Consider the following 24,004-nt stretch of genomic DNA (forward strand, 5'->3'; position numbering starts at 1 on the left):
TTCATCTTCAGTAAGCAGTTTTTGATCCACAGCCTCCCTGGGATAATGAGGTTCGCACTCTGGATGGACACACACTCCTTCATACATAGGATTTAGAACTGAGTCATGCTTTTGAACCAGGGATAAATCCAAAAATCCCACAAAACTTATTAAATAAAAGATCATGTGAAATCCCATGTAGACTGTAATCCAAATTTAGGGTTGAACAAACTGGAGATGTGAGACGGCAATGCTGCTGAAATAGTCTAGTTTAATTTAGTTTCATAATTTATTATTTGTAAGTAACAAACAAAAAATCAAACTTGATTAACTCATTAAGTAGGAGTTGATTAACCCCTTAATTAAGGGGATACTGCTGGTATCATTCAAACCCTGTCCAGGATGTTAAATATTGTTCGAAACATCTTCGTTGTTTTAGAGGTCAAATATTCATATGTACGATTTGGAAAAGCACTATGTGGTTTTGTGGAAGTCAAACATCTCAGAGAAATTAAGGCATCACTACTATCTTTATAAATAATAAAAAAAAAAAAAATATATATATATATATATATATATATATATATATATATATATATATATATATATATATATATATACAGATATATTGTGAATTCTAAAAGAAATGTAGGAAAATGTCTTTCTAAAAATGTGACCAAACAAAACTTCCATTAATAACATCATGCTAGTTAGAAACATGCAATCATGTTGAAATCATGCATTTTTAGGTTTTCTTAACATGTGACATTAGTTGAGAAACATATGAATTGCACAACTGCTTATTCAGTGCAGTGTAATTAGGCCCCAAATGGTACTAATTATCCAGAGAGCTACAGAACTATTTCAATGCTATTGAGAGACTTTCAGTATCCTCACGAGCCTAATTATCTTTACCTTATTTTAACAATGTGGTTTTCATATGATCTACTGAGGCAACCTGTATAAATATTACACTGTTATAATTATTAAGCTGCTGTTAAATTAGTCATATACACTTTGTGTTTGTTTCACTGTTTAAATTTAGCCAGGAAATATTTTGTTATACACCACAGAAATGCAGTCTTGTAAAGCTTTACATCCTGACAGACAAAAGGTCAAAGGAGACTGTTTGGTCTGTACATCAATTAGGTTAATCCATGGGAACAGCCTGCAAAACAAGAAACAGAATATAAAAAGGATATAAATATTAGGGGGGTTACTGTACACATGTTCGTACTAAAATCTTTTGGTACAGGGCTTTCGGAATGCAACCCTTTTTTTACATACGGCTCATAGTTCAAATCTGAGATCCCTCAGAAACGTATTAAGTGGCGGACCTCAAGTGTGTGAAAAAGTGTTGATGATTTCCTCCAAAATTTCTCAAAATCTCTGTAACAGACTCATTGCAAATTATTGCAAACGTTTGATTGCAGTTGTTGCTGCTAAGGGTGGCCCAACCAGTTATTAGGTTTAGGGGCAAACACTTTTTACACAGGGCCATGTAGTTTTGGATTTAGTTTTCCCTCAATAATAAAACATTTAAAAACTGCATGTTGTGTTCACTTGTGTTATCTTTTACTGTTATTTAAATTTGTTTGATTATCTGAAACATTAAAGTGTGAGAAAACATGCAAAAAAATAAGATATCAGGAACTTTTTCACACTACTGTATATAAATGAAATGTAAGTATATTCAGCTAATAAAGCACTCACTCCTCAGAGTTATTGAGTGTGTATGCCCAGGATGAGTTAACAAAACTTTGGCAGGTGAGCGTTGAGTTTGGGCTTGTCGTCTGAAGCAGCTCATTTAGCAGCTGGACAGTTTGTTTAGCCCTCAATCCCTCAGCAGTGCACATATTGAGGAGAGAGTACAGCACAGCAGAAATCCACCTCTGATCCAAACAGAGCCCACCTGTCAGAGACATCACACAACACTCCATTTAAATACATGACAAAACAATTCAGGTAACATTGTGATAGGAAAGAGAGTCAACTCACCACTCATTGAAAGTGGGCATGATGCACTCAGAACCTCTTTGTCCTTTAGAGCTGCTGCCACCTGATTATGGCGGAGCCACAAGTGACCCGAATCGCCCGTCATAAAGCTGTACTGAGGTCTAAGAATGAATGTGTGACCAAGTAGTAATGCCAACCTGTAATATTAACACAACAAATGACCCTCATCAGAGCATCATGCCCACCAAACACACAGTGCAGTTGTCTTAAGAGTTGTTTATATATTAGAATCAGTTTTAGACACATTTATGAGCCTTGATTAAATATTCATTAATAAACAGGCCTTCTGGTTTAATATAAACACTGTCTAGGAAACTGGCGCTTATCATAGTACCACAAAATGATTGCTTTTTAATGGTCTTTATGACTGACAGTGTGAAAGCAAGATATGTAATAAGAAAGTCTCTGAATGTTACAGCAAGGCCACATATAGGGCAGAGAAGGGCAGAATTTATGAAACATAAATGTATTTAAAATAAAAAATAGGAATTTCTTATTTGTATTTGATAGTGTTTATGAAAATGGCTTCATATTTTCTTTCAAATTACTTTAGTGTTTTGTATTATTGTAGTTTTAAATACTGTAAAATATTTTGTAAGAAGTAAACATGATGACATCATAAAAATGCGACTTTTGATGAGTGCCTACTTACTTTGCCCAGACTTGTTGAGATCTGAACAGAAAATTGATCCATATGGAAGAAGGTGGTAAAGGGAAGAAACGTGCAGGCAGCCAGCTTTCAAATAGGTATCCAACAATTGGTAAATAAAAAGTTTATTGACGAATATTGTGCCCTAATTAAAGTAGCTGTTTAGTAGGATCATGATTTGCATACCACTGCATGAATGACTGACTGACACATAATATATTATTATATTTATGATTAACAAATAAATGATTAATTAGTTAGAAACTAGTTGTCTTCTTATGAATGACTTGTTTGTCATTGAGTCAGTGTTGCTGATGTAAAGTAGTAATGCGTTACCAAACACCAAGTAACTAAATAAGGATACAATTATAAGTCTTTCGCAAACTGTTAAATATTAAACTGTTGGTTACTTTAAAACTAACCTTCATCTGGGAGATCACAGGTATACTTTGTGTGAATATTTGATCTGTTAACTGGTTGCATACGTCAGATTTATTGCATGACTCCGCCAGAAAAAAGCTGTTGCTATCAAACATGGTTTGTTTAATCAATTGAGTCAGTGTAATGGTAAAGAAGATCAAATAGGCCAATTGATGGAAGGTTTGTGAAGAAATGTCATTCTCCCTTGTAAACGTTTTTTGTAGTATGTTTAAAATACAAAAATACAGTAGTTTATTTTGATACATGGTGTGGCTGCTGTATCTTGTAGTTTATTTTGATACACTTAAAAATAAGGTATTTGGTATTTTTATTAAAAATCCTTTTTGATGTAGTTTTTAAGATCCATATTAAAGGCTTTTTGCATGTATTCCAGTTATGTGTCTTATCGTATCGTCCTAAATAACATTGTCAGTTTCTTGAAAGTCTTTGAAAACAACTCGACCGTTTCAAAGCACTGTGATCATGATTCCAAAAACAATGTCGTTTTCTTTTTCATTGTACTATTGAAAAAACAATAATGAAGATTCAGCTCAAATTTGTCACCTTCATGTGTATATGTGAGGTTGTACCTGTGTGATTGCACTGCAGAGGTAAAACTGTACACTAGGCAGTGTGAAGGCAGCTGGGAATGAAGCTCGGCACACACATGACGAAGATGTGAGGGAAGAACGCAGAGGAAGATCACGTCAGCCCAAGTGGCCAGTCGGCGGTTATCAAAATAGCAATCCACACCTCTGTTTAAAAATTCACCTACAACACAAACACATGTTGATGCCTCGCTGTACTCGCCCTGAGTTCTGTGAGCTTTATTCAGCCAGAGTGATTGTATGTTGTAGAGGAATTCCTGAGATACACCCTATGAATGCTGGGAATGTTACATTCCCCTGAGTTATGTGGCTCCAGCTACCAAGTTCAACATAAGTTTTAAGTTTCTTTTTTTATTTGCCATTTTTACTAATTAGGATTTTAAATAGCACTTTATTCTTAGGAAAAAAAATCAAATGTGGTGAATTGAAACACTTACTTAGTGAGTCTGGTCTTTTAGTTGACATGTTAATGTTAGATGGTTTAAAGCCCGGTACAGTCAGTAAAAGCAGTGCCAGCTGTTTGCCTATGTGTCCACCGCCAATAATGCCCACCTTCACTGGCTGCAAGTCTGATTTATTGTTTTGATGGTTTAATTTATTCCTATAAGTACACCAGTAAAATTGCAAAAAGTAAAAACAATCTATGTATTATATGTATTATTTAGACAAGTAACTACATGTATTGGACAATTCATACAAATCACAACAATTTGAATTGTATCAATATTTAAAAGGTGCTTAAAGGGGAATTTATACTTGTCAAATGTACATTACAGTGAAATTCTTCCTTTGGATATACCAGTGATGTTAGGAAGCTGGGGTCAGGGCGCAGGGTCAGCTATGATACAGCAGCCATGTAGCAAACGCATTAAGGTCCTTTCTCAAGAGTGGGAGCTTGGTTATACTGTGGTGTGAACCCACCACCTTCCAATTAGTAACCCAGAGTCTTAACCATTGAGCTACCACCTTCAGTTTTTAGATAAACTGCATCCATATAGTCTTGATATCGAAAAATATAAACATTTAAAATTGTTCATAGTCTATTAATCATGTCTATTCCTGTGCACCACATCATTCGAAACTGAGCAATTTTTAAGAAATCATTAAGCTTCAACCACAAAAATGTCAGAAATCCCTGAAAATCTGATTTCCTCATACACTACATGGACAAAAGTATGTAGAAGGTTGTCTATGAGTCACAAAATGTTATAGAATGTCTTTGTATGATGCATCATTCAACTATTTCCACAACACATGTGAGATACAAAATGGAAAATTAGGGTTGCTGAGGGTGTTATTTGGGGTTCTGATGTAATTTAAATCTAAAATCTTACCTACCAATTCATACTGTTCAAGCCTGGGTGATTAAATGATTAAGGTGCAAAGGTTTCCCAATAATGTGAACAATGAGTGTATAGTTGAGTCATGGTTCATTATGACATATATGTAAATACCCTTTACCAACCTGATTTATAACTTTGATTGGAAAAATTGATTATCAATATTAGCATGTATTTGTTTGTTTGTATGTATTTTAAAGCATACAATATATAGCATTGAATTCTTAGTATTTACTTGATTAAACACATTTACTGCAAGAAACGTTTCTGTATTCTTTAGAGAGCAAAAATACAGTTATACTATATATATTATATATTATACAGTATGCATGTCAGCAAAAAGCTGGCAAACATTTATTCAAAATATCTATTGTTTTGGGAAAAATAAAGCACTCATGCACAGGTGTAATGGACCTGGCTCAGTGTTGTGTGAGAGACGGTGTTATCGCTACCTGGCTTCAGACGCGAGCCTGCACAGAAACACCGCGTGCGCGCACCCACACACTGTTAACGCTGATGAGCGCGCGCGCAGGAACACCAACTCTTGCTCCTGTTCACCGAGTCCGCTTTCAAACTGAACAGACTTCACATCCACGTTCAGATCCATCGTCCTTACACTTACTGTATAGAGTAACTCTGAGTATCTCTGAGTGATGACACGTTCGAACAACACATTCTGGGTTCTTTGGCAACGCGGTGGGTGTGGTTATTTCCTGGAACCTGGACAGTACACTAACACATTAGACATTGTTTAAATAAAGGCCTTTGTTCCTCTACACAGTGTGCATGTGGATCATATAGTGTAATCAGAGATCTGGGTGTTTTCACCAAAATCATGAGGAACAAATGGTGCAAACTTAGTTGTCAAATAATATTCAAGCAAACAAATAATCAGACAATCAGTCTTGGACAATACATTTTGGTCATGGTGGTCCAAATCTAAGGTCACCAAGGGCCAACTAATTCGGGAATCTATGCTCTGTTTCCACTGATCCTAATTCACATTTGTTTATTTTTAAGCTGCAAACAAATGTAGCCTGGAAAAAGTGGTAGTTCAGTGAATCAGTTGTTGAACTGATGATTAAAAGGTCATGAACTCAAATCCCAGCACCATCAAGCTGCCATTACTGGGCTCCTGAGAAAGGCCCTTCACCTTTCTTTGCTAACTGTAAAACTGTAAGTTTGCTTTGGATATAGGTGTCTGTGAAATGCCGTAAAATGAAATATAGATATTTAAATAAAATTTGCCTTATTTATTTATTTATTGTATTTAGTGTACATGCATGCTTCATAGTGCAGGTACAGCATGCTTTGTGCCTTGAACAGCTTATCATGAACAGACAAAACAAAATTGTCTGCTGTTTTTTTTTTTTTAATACAATATTTGTCATCAAAATGATACCATTCGTTAGCTTTTCCAGTGTGGCGGCAATTTACTTTTATACATTCACAATTTTCAATCAAGATCGATTTATGGCCTTTTATAGGAAACATAATTGGAAACCTCTGAACTACAATAGACTTAATCAAGGATATGACATTCAAGGATGACTCAGAAAGGTATCATGTTTTCTTTGGTTTCCTTTTGGTTGGCATCAAACAATCAAGCATCAAACCCACCCAGAACTGAGAAACTGCAGGACACGAGGTGTAGAGGTTCTGCCGGCATGCTGAATAAATATTTTATTCATAACCAGTTTATAAAAATAAAATACAAAACAATTTTAAATGAAAAAAAAAAACCACAACACTGTACAATGCATTGATATGATACAAATTAAAAACAACACAAATATTGCAAAAATGTACAATGTGGTCTCTTGCTTTAACATTCTTTTTTTAGGCTGTACAATGCTGTTTCAATTCTGCACTGCACTGTTTACTTAAAGCAGATTATAAAACAGAAAATCTGTAACAGAAAAACAAATAGGAAAAGATGTATTTCGATTTGCGAAAATAAAATCAACTATTGAAAATGGTGTTTAATTGTCAGCCGTGAAGCACATGGCACCCTGGAACCTTCATTGTTTTAACACTCTTCAGACATCAAAAGTGCAGAGAGAAGCTTCCTTATACAAACTGGCTCCTCATTTACAGTATTACATTTTCATATCAACTAAGACATTGATGTTGACAGCAGGAAAAGAATGCAGAGCTGTTACACACAGAGAAATGTAAAGGGCCCTGTCATTTCTAATTCAGAAAATATGTATGTAGAACAACAACTTCACTGAATGGGGCAAAACATGATAACGTCCATTGGGAGTATCTTTTAAAATGACCATTTCTAGTTCCCTAGCATGTCTACACATGACCGTACCAAGATTTAATTCTAGATGATGGGTGGCAGAGGCCGAGTAACACTGTGAAACTCATGTTGTGGTAGATTGTACAGGGAAGTCGCAAATGCTCTTTTTTCCAAGGAACTATTTGCAACTAGCAACAGTTGTGTAATGAACATCAAAAGTTTTGATCCAAAAACCATTAGTTCAACCATAGTAATTAAATGCAACGCATGCATAATCTCTGGAAATTAAAACTGACTGTAATATACATCACAGGATCATCTCTTGATTCAAAACAAAAAAGGCATTCTCTGATACACAATGCTAAATGGTAATGTCATATGTCGATAGTAGTATCGATAGTAGACACTTCCTAAAAAACTCAAAATAATATCAGTTGAAAAAGAGAGAGGCTGAAAGTGAAACTTATTATAAAAGAACATTAAGAGGAAATGTGAATCATTTATTAGTGTATATTAATAAAAAGATATATTAACAGTGCCTCCAAGGACATGACAACATGTCTCGATCATATATGGGAAATGATCGTGAACATGAACTACATTTTATATAAATGCCGTTTGACCTTTTTGGCAGATTAGAGTAGAGCAAAAAGGGAGAACGTGGTAAAGGAAGCACAAAAATGTCAGTACAGGGAAATAAATAGCATGGATTTATTAGCAGAACTATAGAAAATTCAGTTCTGAAGAAATGTGTAATACTTAATGACTTAATGAAAAGGATGTGCTTATAGTATCTCACAAAAAAAAACACCCCTCACATTTAGCAACCATTTTAGTATATCTTCTTAAGAAACAATACCATAAAAATAAAACATACTTTAGAGTAGTTAATGTGCAGCTTGTATAGCAGTAGATTTACTGTCCTCTGAAAATAACTCAACATCAGCCTTTATTGTCAAAATAGCTGGCAACAAAAGTAAGTAAACTGTAAGTGAACACGTCAAAACTCTGTCCAAAGTGTAAATATTTAGTGTGAGCACTACTGTCATGTAGCACTGCCTTAATCCTCCTGGACATGGAATTCACTAGAGCTGCACAGGTTGTTGCTGGGATCCTCTTCCACTCCTTCATAATGACATCATGGGCCATGCTTGAGACAATTGCTTGACCACCACCATGCTTGACCATGCAAGAAACAATTTTCTTGCTTCTCCTCACCAGGGCGTCACCACACATGCTGGACACTATCTGAGCCAAACAAGTTTATTTTAGTCTCATCCAACCACAGGACATGGTTACAAAATGCTCTTGGACAGGTTGTCTTTAGCAAACTGTTTGCAGGTTTTCTTGTGAGCCAGCTTTAGAGGAGGCTTTCATCTGAGAAGACGCCCATGCAAACTGATTTGTTGCAGTGTGCGGCGTATAGTCTCAGCACTGAAAAGCGTACCTTCTGCTTTTGCAACCTCTAAATCAGTGCTGGCTGCACTCATGCTTCTGTTTTTTAAAGTCAGCTTCTGCACCTGACGCACAGCACGAGGACTTAACTTCTTTGATGGACCCTTGTGAGGCCTGTTCTGAGTGGAACCCGTCTTGGAAAATCTGTCTGACCCTGGCCACTGTACTGTAGCTCAGTTTCAGGGTGTTACTGATCTTATAGCCTTTGTGGAGAGTAACTTTTCTAATTCTCAAATCTTCAGAGCGTTCTTTGCCATGAGGTGCCATGTTGAACATCCAGTAGTCAGTATGAGAGAATTGTTCTCAAAGCACCAAACTTTAACTGCTCTAATACAAGATTTGTATGGTCCTGTCAAGCAGAGAAAAACCTAAACATGATGAATAGGACATGTGGCTTTGCATGGTTACATGGCATAAAGCTGTTACTAGCAAGCTATTTCAACAATAATGGCTGTATATTGAGTTATTTTCAGAGAACAGTAAATCTATACTGCTTTACAAGCTGCACATTGGCTGCTCTAAAATATATCCAAGTTTCATTTCTATAGTATTGTCCCTTGACAAGATATACTAAAATGGCTGCTGAAATGTGAGGGGTGTACAAACTTTTGTGAGATACTGTATATGCATGGAGGTCTGGGAAAACCTTTCACGTTGCACTAAATTGTTTTCCTGAACTGTTTCCCTTTTGCATACATATCATGTATTTAGGATTTTTAGCTGTTTTGCAAAGCATGTAGCTATCATCAGGTAACAACATGAAATCCATGATGTAACAAAATAAAAACCCACACACTTTACACAGCATCATATTTTAAGGGTAGACCATCTCCTTAAAGAGCACTGCAAGAATGAATATTTTAGGCAAGAGTATATACATTTTTGGTGCAATATATTTGTTTTCATAAAATTGTTTTGTGACTTATCAATCTTATCATAGTCATTGAGCAAATCTGCTATTTGAAATTCCATACTGCCTAGTTTTAAAGGATCTCTAGCTGACAATAATTAGTTTTGTTTTCAACTTCATTCTATCATTCTAACAAAACTGCACACCATAGATCTGGGGGACAACCTTCTCCTTTCCATGCTGCCCTTACACATGAATAAGTGATTGAAATTCTTATGTTCTGTACTATACTAGATATAAAATATTCCCTTTGAACGTTCTTTGAAGCTTATCCAACCTGCGGAGCAGATAACCCTTTCGGACACAGTGATCGATCAGCACAGATCAAACGAGTGACAGAGTTTAAAAGCCAATATGAATGCCGTATCTGCAAGTGTGTGTACGTCTGATGTGTGTGTCTATGTCTATGTGTATGTGCAAGCATGTGCCTTTAACAAAAGAGCAGCATGAGCGCCACAGCTCAAAACAATACCCAGCTGATTGTGAAAGCTTGTACCGTGCTCGCCCATAATCTAAAGTAGCGTCTCCTTAGGCACGTAGCAAATTGCATGAAAGAATCTCTGCAATTGCTTTAGTGTTTTTTGGGGGAAGGAAATGCTAGTCCTCACACCCTGCACCCTCGAAAAAAAATACATTTACTTCAATGAGGGATTAAAGACAGCACAGACAGAAAAGATCAAATCGATGGCTTCCAGGAATTATACGTTACGTTGGCGATCTGTCAGTGTACCTGCCACTGCATGGATTAGAAGGGTGCAATATGCAATCGAGCCTAAGTACATATTTCAATAAATACTATATTACAGGTTTTAATAGCTTGATGCAATTACACAAACCCATGCATCTAATGTTAGATGAACTCTACCAGTGCTCTCGCTGCATGATTTTTTTTTTTTAGATAAAACAAACCAAAATACTAGTCCCACAAAAAAATCCCAAATGCATTACACTCACAGTTCTTAAAAAAAGGTTTAGAACAACGGGAGAACATAGGTTACAGAGATGATACATGTCGTACTCTCATTGTCCGATTTAAAAGTGTAGTGGGTGCAAATCTAAGAAGCAGAATACTGTGTAGTTGCTGTAATAAGACTGGATACTATATAGGTACAAGTCAAGCATAAAAAACAAGAATCTTGCAGGCCTTATCCTCCGTGCTGATCTGTTTGTGATTTTTACACGAGTGCACTAACGTGTGTACATGTATTTACTGGGGAAATTATCTGCTCAACTTGCTGGAGCACTTGGGCTCCCGAATGCAAGCTTTGGTGCGGGCCTTGTGGCCACAGCTGCCTTCCTGTGCATGGGGATGCGCACGGCGCAAAGGTGGAGACCCCGAGAAGCTGGGGGGTGAGTGGCTACGCAGGCATCCGACACGGTGCTCGTGACGAGAGGGGGAAGAGCTGATGGAGCGCTGTAGTGAGGAGCAGCTACGGGGGGAAGCACTGGAGCTGCGCTGGTGATGGAGGTGGTGATGTGAGACACCCGACTGGTTAATACAGACAAGCCTGGTGCCCACATGCTGTGGTGAGCTGCGCGATTGCAGGGATGAGGAGCGGCTGGTTCCACCTCGCATCAGCTGAGCCAGGCAAGTCATCAGTTCCGAGTCACCTGTGCTGCCTGTTCGTATCCGATAACGCCGCAGCCTGCAGACCAAAGACGAAGATGATGTTAACTAGGTTAACCTAGACTTTGAAGCACTTACACGTTATTTGCCTTCTTCTGAAATCGGTTTTTGACACTGTGACTGGTGATAAAAAATTTTTTTTTTTTTTAATGTCCCAAAACCATGTGTTTAGTTTGACACAAACCTCAATTACAGAAAATACATTATATGAACAAAGGAATTGAAAAAACTCTTTCCAAAAGAGTGAAGGTTATTTTAACAGCAAATGGGCACTAAATGTGGAATGAGATTTTTAGGTGTCCACAAACCTTTGTCAATATAATGTCTTTCAGATGTAAAAACAATTCACTGCCCTAAAAACACCATGCATTTATTTATTGAAAGAAATTACAAAGTACATGATTTTAGATCGTAACTGGGTAACTGTCTTTAAATAAAAAAAGATCAAAATGAAATTTTCTTAAATAATAATAAGAAAGCAGTTTCACAACAAAGGGAGCCTGATATTGTTTACAGGATTAAAGCCAGAAACAATCCAAAGTGCATTGTAAAGGAATTTTTATGTGGCTTATGAATGTTTTACTAGTTCTACTAATGTTTCTTTGAATTTTACCTGCCATCTGCGGACGTACGGCTGGGAGGTTTCCCGGGAGGCGGCCGAGGCACAAACTGGGACGTGAGTTCCTCTGAACGGTAGAGCGGCTGACAGGTCTGGGTATTTTGCTCTTATGGGAGTTTAGGCCAGAGGAAGAGGACAGCGAGGGTGCATCATCACCCTGTCTCAATCCATGTAGGGACTCCTCGTCCTGCGAGCGCTCGGAGGCTGAAGTGGAGGACAGGTGATCACGCTGGACTGAGGAAAGTGAAGGTGAGGCACACAGTGAGGCGCAGGGAGAGGTGGGAAGGCGGCGGCTTCGTTTCTGCAGCAGTTTCTCTTTGGCTGAGCCTGGAGGAACATCCTGCAGCAAACTGGAGGGCTCGAGGACAGGGATACGGCTCAGTCGACGACTTGGATCCCGAGACGAGAAAGCAGCTGGAGAGGATGGAGCCTGATTAGTACTTTCAACAGAGGATGTTACATTGTTCGCCAGTGCAAAGTTCTGATCAGGCTCTGTGTAGACATCAGAGTCTCTCTTTGTGTCCTTCTGCTCAGACAGTAGAGCCTTCTGGGCATCTGTTGCGGAGTCGGCGTGGCTGTTTGTCAGTGCTGGATTGCAGCCATTAGCAGGTACGTTTTCTGGGCTTGGCACTGGGCTTTGCAGATTTCCATTTAGCAGAATTTCTGCATCAACACTGGAGGGATTGGAGCGCAGAGACCGAGGCAACTCTTGAGGTGAGTGGATGTCCACAGTGAAATCCTGTGGCAGAGACTCTTTCCCATTGATATCATGATTCTCCAGCTGGGGGCACTGTGGCACGCTGTCAGAGGCTGAGTGGGAGGAGAGTGCAGATGGACGCTGAGCTGTCAACTAAGATGACAAAAAGAGATTCAGTTTGTAGGACAAAAATAGTATAAATGCAAACGATTTTTTAAAAATAATTTACATTCATTTGCCAGCCACATTGCTGACCAGATTAAAATTAAGATATACTGCAGTTCTGTCACAGTAGGTAACTTGACTTGAATGTACCTGTATAATATTAGAAAAAGGTCATTGTTAATTTTTCCTTAAATTTTTAAACATAAAAAATGTACACATTTGATTCTGGTAATGTATACCTTTTCATAGTACTTCTTATTCACCTCAATATATATTGCTGTCCAAATATTTATTAAAATAATTTTTATTGCTATTATTTATTTATATGTTTTGACCCACAGAACAACACTAGATATATAATTTAGTCTTTATATCAACCAACTCAACAGGAAAAGCACATAAATGCAGTCTGATGAAATTACACACAGAATAAGCAATCGATATGTCTGCAGCAGGACTCACAAATCACAAGGTTAAGATGACCAAAGCAGCCAAACAGACAGCTAGACTTTAAGCTAAAACTTTAATTAAACAGCCTGGAATGATAAAACAAAATGTTTGTTAGAAAGTAAATACCCAGATAAGGATAGTTTTTATAAAACCACTCCTACCATGAAATCTTTATTCTGGAACAAAGCCTCAGCTCTGACTGAGCAAGCAAACTGGTAAAAAAAAATATGTAAGCGTGTGCTTGGGCAGAGGGGAAAATGGGGTATTCACCTGCTGCAACTGAGCACGTGTGATGCGTATGACTGAAGGTATCTTGGAGTTGGAGGCGCCTGGTGGAATGGCTGGCAGCTTTCTGTGAGTAATACGGGGCTGGGAGGTTGAGACGTAGTGCTGGTTATGGTGTTCTGCGGATTGGCTACGGCGGATAGTGGGTGGGGAGCGCTGGTGCAAGGGATCAGACAATGTGCTCAGAAAGGCATGAGGACTGGGGGAGCGCAGGAGCTTCCGAGTCACCACCTCCTCGGGTAGAGATGCAGGAGAGGTTGGAAGCTGAAAGAGGAGAAGTGGGAATAGGAGAGAAATGAGGCAGGGGATCATATAAGGGAGGACAGAGATGAAGAAAGGGGGAAGACAAGAATGGATGGGTGGCAAAAATTGGATATAGATAACAGTGTGTGGGAGAAAGCCGTTTAAAAATACACACACACACACACACACACACACACACACACACACACACACACACATAAACTCACACATACACACACCCTCTGCCCACAGATGTACTAAAAATAACCTTAGCATGCAAATGGGTATGTGCTCAGTTAAAATAGCTCATCATTGAACAGAGCTTTGACCCTGATCCAGGAGAACTGCGATTCAGGTAGCATGTTGAACTTGGTGTCAGGTGAGCTCAATAGCATTAACCCTTACTTAACACAGGCTGAGAACAAATTCAGCAGCTATCATTCACACAGATGACGAATGAGAAGTCCTCAGAGAGCCTAATGTGCTAATGCGTAGCGCAGAAGTGAAGCAGCTGGTAACAATTACTGGATGGGAAACTTCGCATAAACACAGTGAGAAGCAAAATACTTCAACAAATGAGCATTACCCAAAGACAGATACTGTTGTGATAACTGCCCTGTCTATAAACTAAATGTTTGAAAGGATAGTTATAAGGACATTTATTTTATTTAAGTATTGTTGTATTCCAGAGACTTCAGTGTTTTACTTCCGCCATCTCACAGGTTTCTTTAAGGAAAGAGCTTATTTCTAGAGGCATTTCAAGTCGAAATTTAGGAACTAAATTCCGTTTACATCTCAGATAGAAAAATGGTCTTAATTTTGACTGCTGCCAAATAGAAACTATTGTCAGAACAAGACCTGCTTCCACATGCCAGAGATTTGGTTATTGAGAAAAACTGACATTGTAAGATTTTGGTCATGTGCAATATATTTAATGCAACACAACATTCACAACATTTTACCAACATGCAGTAGTAATAGTAATAATTATAAAAGAGAAAAATTACATAGCTTGTTATTTTTGCTGTTTGGAACCCAATATAAATTTTTGTTTGCTGAATTTATATTTATCGTCACTCATCGCTTAAGTCTATGTGGCTCAAATTGTGTAATTATTGTGGGTGAGAGAACGTAATAGTTTTTACCCTGATTACAGCTCTTAGAGTCATCTCCAGATTACATTTACATTTATAGCATTTGGCAGACACGATTATTCAGACCGACGGTTGTCATTTATTCAACTGAGCAGCTATGGAGTTGAGGGTCTTGCTCAGGGGCCCAGAAGTGGCAGCTTGGTGTGGCTGTTATTTAAATTCACAAATGAACCACTAAGCTACAACCTCCCACTTATATCATATTATACAATGCCATTTGGTGCAAACTCAGTAGCAATAAACTTAATAGATTATAAATAAAACTCAGTCTCAGACAATCCTTCCAACACCCCTCAGAGAGCATGATATTTACTGTATATTTGTTTGGCAACAAGCATCCGAATGAAAGTTGCCAGCTTATTGCCTGTCAAGGTTTCCATGAATATGCACAACACGTACTAGCTTCTGGCAAGTACACAAACTTTTACATTGTGACTCAGTGAGCTTTTTAAAGCAAGATTTAATTACTGCAAGAGTTCTAATAAAAGGTAGTGGTGAGTAATTCTAATAATGTCACATTTGTGGCTAAGTGGTCAAGGCTTTGACTACATACTGTAGGGTCACAGGTTCAATCCCATCACTGGGTTCTTAATCATGTCCTCTTATGCTCAACAGCTCAGTTGTATCCTTATCTTAGTTGTAGGTAGCTTTGAATAAAAGTGTCATTCAAATGAGCAAATGCAAATGTCTGAAAGGACGGATGGCTGTTTTTAGGAATAATCAAATTGCCTCTTCTTGTGAAATCAAGCTATTAAAAAAATTGAGGTCTGTATTGTGTATCACCTGTCACTATACTGTATTATAGTAAAATTATTTTGAAAAAGAATAAAATCAGATTAAGATTAATCATTAAGTACAAGAATCTAGTTGGCGTGTGTCCTAATACAGAGAACGTATAATATTATTCATGGTCTCAACCTATCCCAAGTTTTCTGATGGTTCAAGTGCATGCTACATAATTAAGGTAAAGTGCACATTACATAACTTTGAAAATACCAAAATGTCTGGTGGTTTATTCTATGGCAACTTAAATTTTCTATTATATATTATGTGTACTCAGTATCTGAACATAATGGCACAATATCTGTATTTTTTTTAACAGTTGAACACCAAATAGGGTTTAAATAGTGTAGTGTGCACTTTGGTTAATATAAACTGTGGAATCAGTGATTGGTGAGCCTGTGTTACCTGTGTGAGAGCTCCCTCTGCCAGTGCATCAGCAGGACTGGTGGGTGTAATAGGGAGTAGACCTGTTGCTGGAACCATACTCAGTTCAAGCCTTTCCACTCTAAATGTGGCCAGAGTATGCCCTTGGGAAGGGCTTGGGGTGGCCTTATCAGGAGATTCATCCATTGGCTGTACCACTTCTGGTTCCTCTGAAGGGCTGTTATTTCGCTTGGCCTCGGCTCCTGGGCTGCTACTGGCTGCTCCATGAATGTCTTGCTGGTCAGCGACACGTTCCACCATCACCCAGTCTTGCAAATCCACATCCTGTTGGTCTGTGCTCAAATTCAGTGCTACAAAACCATTACTGACTGCTCCATCACAGAGCTGCAGAGAGCCTGGGGAGGCCTGTTTGGGTGATGCATCTCCTGAGAGGAACTCTTCATCATAGTGCCACACTCGAACAGTGGCAGCAGACAGCACCGCACCAACATTACCTTCTTGGTCCTGTGCTGAACTGGGCATCTGCTTCCCCACACTGTTACACAGACATTAAGATGGTAAAATGTTAGCTTCTAACACATTTTAACACAATGAATAATATTCTTGTGATCACAGAGAACCAACCATGCTTCCAGAAAAAGCTCTGTGCTGGGTTTGGGATCCAAGGTTAGTCGCTTGTCTAGCTCGAAGGTGTTGATGTTGCGCAATTTTCTCAATAGAGGAGCATCTCTGTCTGAGGGTACTACCTCAGAGCGTAAACACACAGGAGAACCAAGGCTGGGGACAGCGTGAGGAATCGGATTACCCTTGTTGCTGTGCTCCTCCTCTGTGGGGCCCTGCAGATGCACACTAGTTATGTATGGATGGACTTATTTAAAGTCATAATAATCAGATACACTTTGGATAATATACCTTCCAGGCATGAAAGTGAATAAGGTTGCTGTTGCGGTCCAGATCTCCCCAACCATCAGCTTCTGGGTTTCTCATAGGAATGGCGGGAGAGTCAGGCTGCCGCTCTGGCACAGCATTGTTGTCTCCATCACTGAGTTGTTCATCCTGTAGGACTTCATCAGTGTTCTCCTTCAGAAGATCTCCAAGCACCACAGAGGCATTGGCCATCCTGGGACAGAGCAAATCATGTATCAATTGGCACAATACACTGCAGGATTTCGACAACATGCATTACACTTCCAAAATAACCTGCTAATTCCAACTGCCATTTATGGATAGCATATAACACTGCTTACCCCATGTAGGCTGGCGTGAGGCGTGTGTGATGCTGAGGCACGTTGGTAGCTGTGGGCGTATTAAGAGCACCATCTGTGCTCGTCCTTTCCCAGTCGTATGGGTCGTTTTCCACCACATTGTAAGTTTTCATACTGTTCTCAAAAATTGTCATCAAAAGCTAAAGGAAATACACAAGAACACAGCTAGTAATAAATTACTGCAATTAAGAAAAAAGAAGAATCATTGAAAAAAATGTTAACGTATCATGTTTATTTTTATTTGAGAGGGAATTTCAAAACGCACTTTAATACTATGAAAGAAATCCTCATTTTTCAAGATGGATTTGGCGGTTTAACGTATAAAACATTCATATGAGTGTCTGCTCAGGAATTTTGGTATTTCTGAAAACACTTGATTTACAGTTGTGTTCAAAATTATTCAACCCCCAATGCTGTAAATGGTTTTAGGGAATTTAGTGTACATTTGTAATTGTATTCAGAATGAAATCCTACAAGGACTTCTTAAAGAACCATATGCAACTAAAATGACATCAATTAGTTTTGTAATACAGTAGTAAATGTTTCTTTTGTGAATTCTTCATTGACATAATTATTCAACCCCTTAAAGACTACCACTCTGAAGAACAGAGGTTCAATGAAGTGTTTTCAATCAGGTATTGAAAACACCTGTGGATATCAGGGAGCAGGTATAAAGCCTAATAAGCACCAATTAGGCAGCTTTAAAATGACTGTGATACTCAGCTCCTTCTAGACATTTACTGGTGTGGTTACAAACATGGTGAGGTCAAGAGAACAATACAGCGCACCCTGCGTAATGAAGGCCTCCATGCCAGAACTCCCAGGCGCACCCCCTTGCTGTCCCCAAAGAATAAGTAGAGTCGACTGCAGTATGCCAAAAGTCATGTGGACAAACCACAGAAGTTTTGGGATAGTGTTCTGTGGACTGATGAAACAAAATTAGAACTGTTTGGGCCCATGGATCAACGCTATGTTTGGAGGAGGAAGAACAAGGCCTATGAAGAAAAGAACACCTTGCCTACTGTGAAGCATGGCGGGGGGTCAATCATGCTTTGGGGCTGTTTTGCTTCTGCAGGTACTGGGAAGCTTCAGCGTGTGCAAGGTACCATGAATTCTCTTCAGTACCAGGAGATATTGATGACAATGTGATGCAGTCCGTCACAAACCTGAGGCTTGGAAGACGTTGGACCTTTCAACAGGACAATGATCCCAAGCATACCTCCAAGTCCACTAGAGCATGGTTGCAGATTAAAGGCTGGAACATTTTGAAGTGGCCATCGCAGTCACCAGACTTAAATCCGATTGAGAACCTCTGGTGGGACTTAAAGAAAGCAGTTGCAGTGCGCAAGCCTAAGAATGTGACTGAACTGGAGGCTTTTGCCCATGATGAATGGGCGAAGATACCCGTAGATCGCTGCAAGACACTTGTGTCAAGCTATGCTTCACGTTTAAAAGCTGTTATAACTGTAAAAGGATGTTGTACTAAGTACTAAGATTGAATGTCACTTGGGGGTTGAATAAAACTGATAATGATGTGAGCTCAGAAAAGACATTTGTGGTTATTTCATTATAAATGTTATGTTATATTTGTCTGACCTACACGTGCCTCTTTGATTTAATTGTAAGCAGGATGACTGAATGATCATAATCAATGTCAAACCGACCAAAACAATCAATTTCAGTGGGGTTGAATAATTTTGAACACAACTGTATGTATAAATGTACACATAAGAAGACTAATTACTGTAAACTTTATAATATTAAGTATTATATGAAGATGAAATGAAATTTACAATCTTTAGCAGATCCCTTATACATGCAACTTATAAAAGTGCTTTGGAGCGCTAACAAAAATACATGCTCATGCTAGTTTATTAGGATAGGGATTAAAATGACTTCTGGAGGAAGTGTGTAAAAGGCAAGTCAGTTTACATTATTGGCATTCATTTCAAATATTAAAAGAAATATTAAGAATTATATATGTTTATATATTTTAATTGCCATAGAAGTGAGTCAAAATAAATTCCACTTCTGTCTTTTCAGTTTATACACAGATCATTTAAGTCAAGTCAAAAAACTACTAGATGTTTTAGAGGATCATCCATTTCATGCTTTTTGCTCTTCATGCAACTTTTAAGGAGTTTTGTAGACATTACTACATGTGAATTAGCTGTGTTTCTAAAACATTTTAGTTTCAGTTTTGAAAATCACCTGATAGTCAGGTTTGATGTAGTAGTCCAAGCTGCTAATGTGGTCCAGGAAGATGCTGAACTCTGAAGGCAAATGCTTCAGCATGAGGCGATGATCATATGTCTCCTTCAGCTTCCCCACTTGCTCCTGATGACAAACACGCCCAATAAAATCAAATGCCTTCAGATCAAACAGACTTCCTCTCTCATCTCAATGTTTCTCACCCACCTTATCCTTGATCTTCCTCCAAGGGAGCTGTCCAACCAAGAACTCCACCAGCATGTAGAACAGAGACCACAAGTCATCATGCCTGCCCATTTCCTGTAATATAACAGTGATTAAAAACAATTAAGCATAAAAAGTTATTTCCTCAGCAATAAAAGTGAACACAATTATGAAGTGCAATCAGTTATAAGATGCTGAATAGTAGTCAGAGAACAAGCAATGATAGAATGGTGTGTTTATTTGTAGTATAAGTGAACTAAACTGAAATCAGTTATTAAAACAAGAAAAAAATTAAGATGTATTAGAGCAAATAATGGGTATGCACCTTGTTCTTGTGAGCGTTGACTGAAGCATATCGTACCGTGCCCCTGAACCCTGCCACACGACGAGGCTGAGAGAGCACACAACAGTCCAGTATAAGATATGTACATAGAGAACTACAGCATATTATTTATTCTGGAGCATATAAATAGAACAAAATAGCACTAGCACATATTAAGAAAGTAGAATGACTGACTGGTCTGACTTCCTGGGAGGAATTTGTGAACTGGCGCGCCAAGCCAAAGTCCAGCATGTAACATATTCGACGAGTACAGGGGGAGCGTCCCATGGCAAAGTTGGACTAAAACACAGAGCAAGACTCGTAAATCACAGCACAGTAAAACGAAACATGGTTTAAACATTGGCATCATCATTTACCGGTTTGATGTCACGGTGCAGGAAGCCAACCGAGTGGATGCTCTCAACAGCCTTCAGTATCTGCCGGCCGAGTCTGAGCGTAGTGCTGACAGTGAATGTTCCGCGGTTTGTACTTCTCCTTAAATCCGCCAAATTAAAACCCTGAAGTAACACAGGAACCAGGGCTAAGATGATCACAAGCGCCACCTCATCAATTTGCACATTATTGTGTTTGATCTGTACTAAATATTTGTTGGTTTATGGTTTAAGGTATGTGAAACCTTACCTGTAATTCCATAACAACGTAGTTGAAGCGGTCATTGCGACCACATCCCACAAAGCGGCACACATGGTCTTTACCTGAAAAAGAAAAAGGTTTTTTTTTTCGCACAAAAAACTAATCAAACTTATGTCTGCAATCTCCGATGCAGAAAATGGCAAAAACGCATACATTTTTCTGCACAGTAATACCGCACTAATACAGAAATAGCAAGCCGCTTACATTTCCTACTTTTGCTCCCATCCCTTTAAAAGGATATATAGAGGTTTACAGGGAATTCTTAGAATGGCTGTACTGTCTGGAATGATACGTTCCAAGAAGCATAAATGTCCATAATCTTTTCTCTTCCGCACCCTGTTCAATGACATGCTCAAGGCTGCTTAAGCAAGTCCAGCACCAGTTCCTACTTCCTGATTTAATCATCAATCTATTTTGACACAAATCCATGCACAAAATACATTATGAATCATTATGTGTCTACAGATATGCAGAGGAAGTTTCTGTTTGTTGTAAATGTCTGTTTTGCTCAGATGGGGGTTGGGATTGGGGAAGATCTCTGGTTACACTCCTTTTCCCTGAGGAAGGAAAATAGAAGCACCAATATCCAAAGGCTAGGCCATTAAAAAGCAAACATGATCCATATCCATCAATTTTCTGCTGAAAGCAGAAGGGAGCAAAAAGGGTGAAGGTCTTTTTAGAATGTCAAAAGTCCAAATATACATCTCTCAAACATACACACACTCACACATACATTCTCTGTACCAGTACCAATACAAATGGAATATCAGAGGTTGTTCACATTATATTACAGCTCTAATATATCCTCTTATTAAGCACATAACAATCCGGCATCAGGCTGAAATGCTTGATTGGTATGAGATTTTGGTTTGACATTACTTTCTAAATCAATGTACTGACGCATACTAATGTCATAACCATGTGTGCTGTTGAAAGATAATAATATAATAATAATACAGTGTAGTTATCAGCACGAGATCAGAGTAGATGGTAATATCTAAGAGTTTTAATATTAGTATAGAAAATGTAGAAAGTGATTTCTTTTGTTTTTACATTTAACAATCATGGTTAATTAACCAACAAATACAGCTTCATACATACACCAGAATTCTGTTTTGTTATGTGGCTCTTAGGTATGTTGTGTTGTGTAACTCTATGTTGTTGTTATGTACCACCAGGGTTCTGGAAAAACATTGCCTCATTTTACTATGTACTGCGTCAGCTATATAGGGTTGAAATGACAATAAAAGCTTCTTGACTTGACTTAAGAATAACAAATGCATGCTTTCTATGAATGAAACAGAGCTCTAGTAGTTACCCTGTAGTTTCTTCAGCACAGCCACCTCCATCTTGAGCACCTGCTTGGGCTGCTGGGCCGACTCCACCTTAAGAGCTACGCTGTATTTGGTTTGCAGGTCCAATGCCTCATAGATCTCCCCGAAGCCCCCACCACCAATTTTCTTCAGCTAGAATACAATGAAAGACAGCTACATTAAAACCTATTTTAATATTTTACTCAGAAGGGAAATTTGGTCCTTCGTGGCTTTTGGGATGTTCGCTGTCATTTAAAATGTAGAATACAGCATTATTCAGACACGAAAGGATTTCTGGATATATATACCATTTCTTTTAAGTAATGTAGTGTATTATAAACATGTGTATTATATTATATTCCTTTTTTTATGATAGTCTTTAGCATTGATTATAACAGATTAGTGTACGGCTTCTTACTGTGCTTGAGCGTCACTTGACCATAATATGTATGCAGAATCTCCCTGCTAAGAGCTCAGTAACTCAGCTGAAACCTTGTTTCTCTGAAAAATCCTTATGTCATTCATATTTCATTGTCCTGTCTTTTAAACCCTTTTAATACTTATTTCATGTTGGTATCAGGTGCAGACAATGAAAAGGGGTCACTTCCTGGAGTCTCAGAACAAAGTAAAATCCCAGAGATACTCAGTGAATAGTTATCCTACCTCCAAATTGTAAGTCACAATATTTTCTTGTTTTTCATTGACCCAGTGTTCTAGTAACCCAAACACTCCTTTCTATCAGGGCCAGTGGCAGCACTGCTCTTAGGATAAGCAGGCACCTAACTTTTACCCAACTCGAGCCATCAGGAAACCAAGTAGTAACTGTCCTGACACAACACACTGTCTGTAGTCACTGGACACCATTCTTACACACACACACACACACACACACCCTGTGAGGTAGGCATAGAGCAGGGCAGTGCCTATCACTAAGAGGCAAACAGTTTCCCTTCACAACTGTGCCTAGTGTTTAAGTTGGCTACCAGGAAGAACAGAATTATCTACAATAGATGGAGTTGTATAGACCTTGGATCAATTTATAAGATATTAAGCTCCTTAAAACTACCAAGTTCGAGTAGATTTACCATAAAAAGATTTAAAAAAAACGTTTCATGTTTTTTCAACGCTTATGTTTTATCAATGTAGTGGTTTCAGCAAAATACTTATGTGTACCTATAAGGACAGTGAGCTATGATCGGGCAGAAACACTCACCACTTTCCATCGCTCCCTAACCAGAGCAGCAGAAGACAGGATGTCAGCCTGCTCCTGTCCTCCACTCATACTGGCTCTGTGTTGCTCCAAGCTTTTCCTAAATCCAGTGGCGAGAATCTGTGTTTGGCATCAGGGCCTTGTGCTACCTGCACACAAACACCACAGACACAAGGAGGGGGTTAAGATCAGCAAGCGCACACACACACACACACACACACACAAATATATATATATATATATATATATATATATATATATATATATATATATATATATATGTATATATACACACACATATACACAGCAATTCCTCTGAAACAAGCTTCATTCCAACACTGACTATGCAAACCTGAGCAGAATTTAAACACACACACACACACACACACACACACACACACACACACACACACACACACACACACAAACTCTCACACAGACTGATTGGTCAGCAGTGGAGCTGCAGACGAAGCCGAGTGCAGTGCAGTCTGTCCAGTATTTTGTTTTGAGTCTGTCATGCTTGCTGCTTGCACTCACTCACTATTAAATGCTTTCAGTGCTTTGTATCGCCCCAACATGAAGTGCACAAGAGATCCGCAAATTACTGACAGCTAAGCTCACAAAGTCCTGTGGGTTGTGACACACAAACACACTCCTACACACAACTAAGTAAAAAAAGCTGACTGCTTGAAAAATGTCCACCGAATGCTAGCAGAAGTGTGCCACTGGAGACTGACAGACAGAGATATGAAGGAGCATCTTTGGTCTGTGAAGCTTCACCTTCTTTTTGTCA

At 38.6% G+C, this 24,004-nt stretch overlaps 2 protein-coding genes across 2 annotated transcripts in view; both read right to left on the minus strand.

Annotated features, from left to right (window-relative positions):
* Positions 1-615: 615 nt before the first annotated feature.
* Positions 616-5,763, minus strand: noxred1 (NADP-dependent oxidoreductase domain containing 1). Its single transcript, XM_046856284.1, has 6 exons — positions 5,465-5,763; positions 4,110-4,273; positions 3,655-3,835; positions 1,978-2,132; positions 1,693-1,891; positions 616-1,147 (listed from the first exon to the last, which is right to left on the minus strand). The coding sequence occupies exons 1-6, from the start codon at positions 5,617-5,619 to the stop codon at positions 1,021-1,023; spliced, it is 981 nt and encodes a 326-aa protein (XP_046712240.1). The 5' UTR covers positions 5,620-5,763; the 3' UTR covers positions 616-1,020.
* Positions 5,764-6,663: 900 nt separating this feature from the next.
* ttbk2a (tau tubulin kinase 2a) overlaps positions 6,664-24,004 on the minus strand; it is a 19,915-nt gene continuing 2,574 nt past the window's right edge. The window contains 16 exon segments of the mRNA XM_046856445.1: positions 6,664-11,271; positions 11,866-11,942; positions 11,945-12,721; positions 13,454-13,732; positions 16,054-16,567; positions 16,657-16,868; positions 16,945-17,152; positions 17,280-17,437; positions 19,509-19,634; positions 19,716-19,808; positions 20,038-20,103; positions 20,230-20,334; positions 20,412-20,552; positions 20,677-20,750; positions 22,007-22,154; positions 23,215-23,360. Coding sequence (XP_046712401.1) covers positions 10,845-11,271; positions 11,866-11,942; positions 11,945-12,721; positions 13,454-13,732; positions 16,054-16,567; positions 16,657-16,868; positions 16,945-17,152; positions 17,280-17,437; positions 19,509-19,634; positions 19,716-19,808; positions 20,038-20,103; positions 20,230-20,334; positions 20,412-20,552; positions 20,677-20,750; positions 22,007-22,154; positions 23,215-23,283 — 3,474 coding nt within the window. The 5' untranslated portion in view covers positions 23,284-23,360 and the 3' untranslated portion in view covers positions 6,664-10,844.

This window comes from Silurus meridionalis, chromosome 8 (assembly GCF_014805685.1).
Source record: "Silurus meridionalis isolate SWU-2019-XX chromosome 8, ASM1480568v1, whole genome shotgun sequence".
NCBI lineage: Eukaryota > Metazoa > Chordata > Actinopteri > Siluriformes > Siluridae > Silurus > Silurus meridionalis.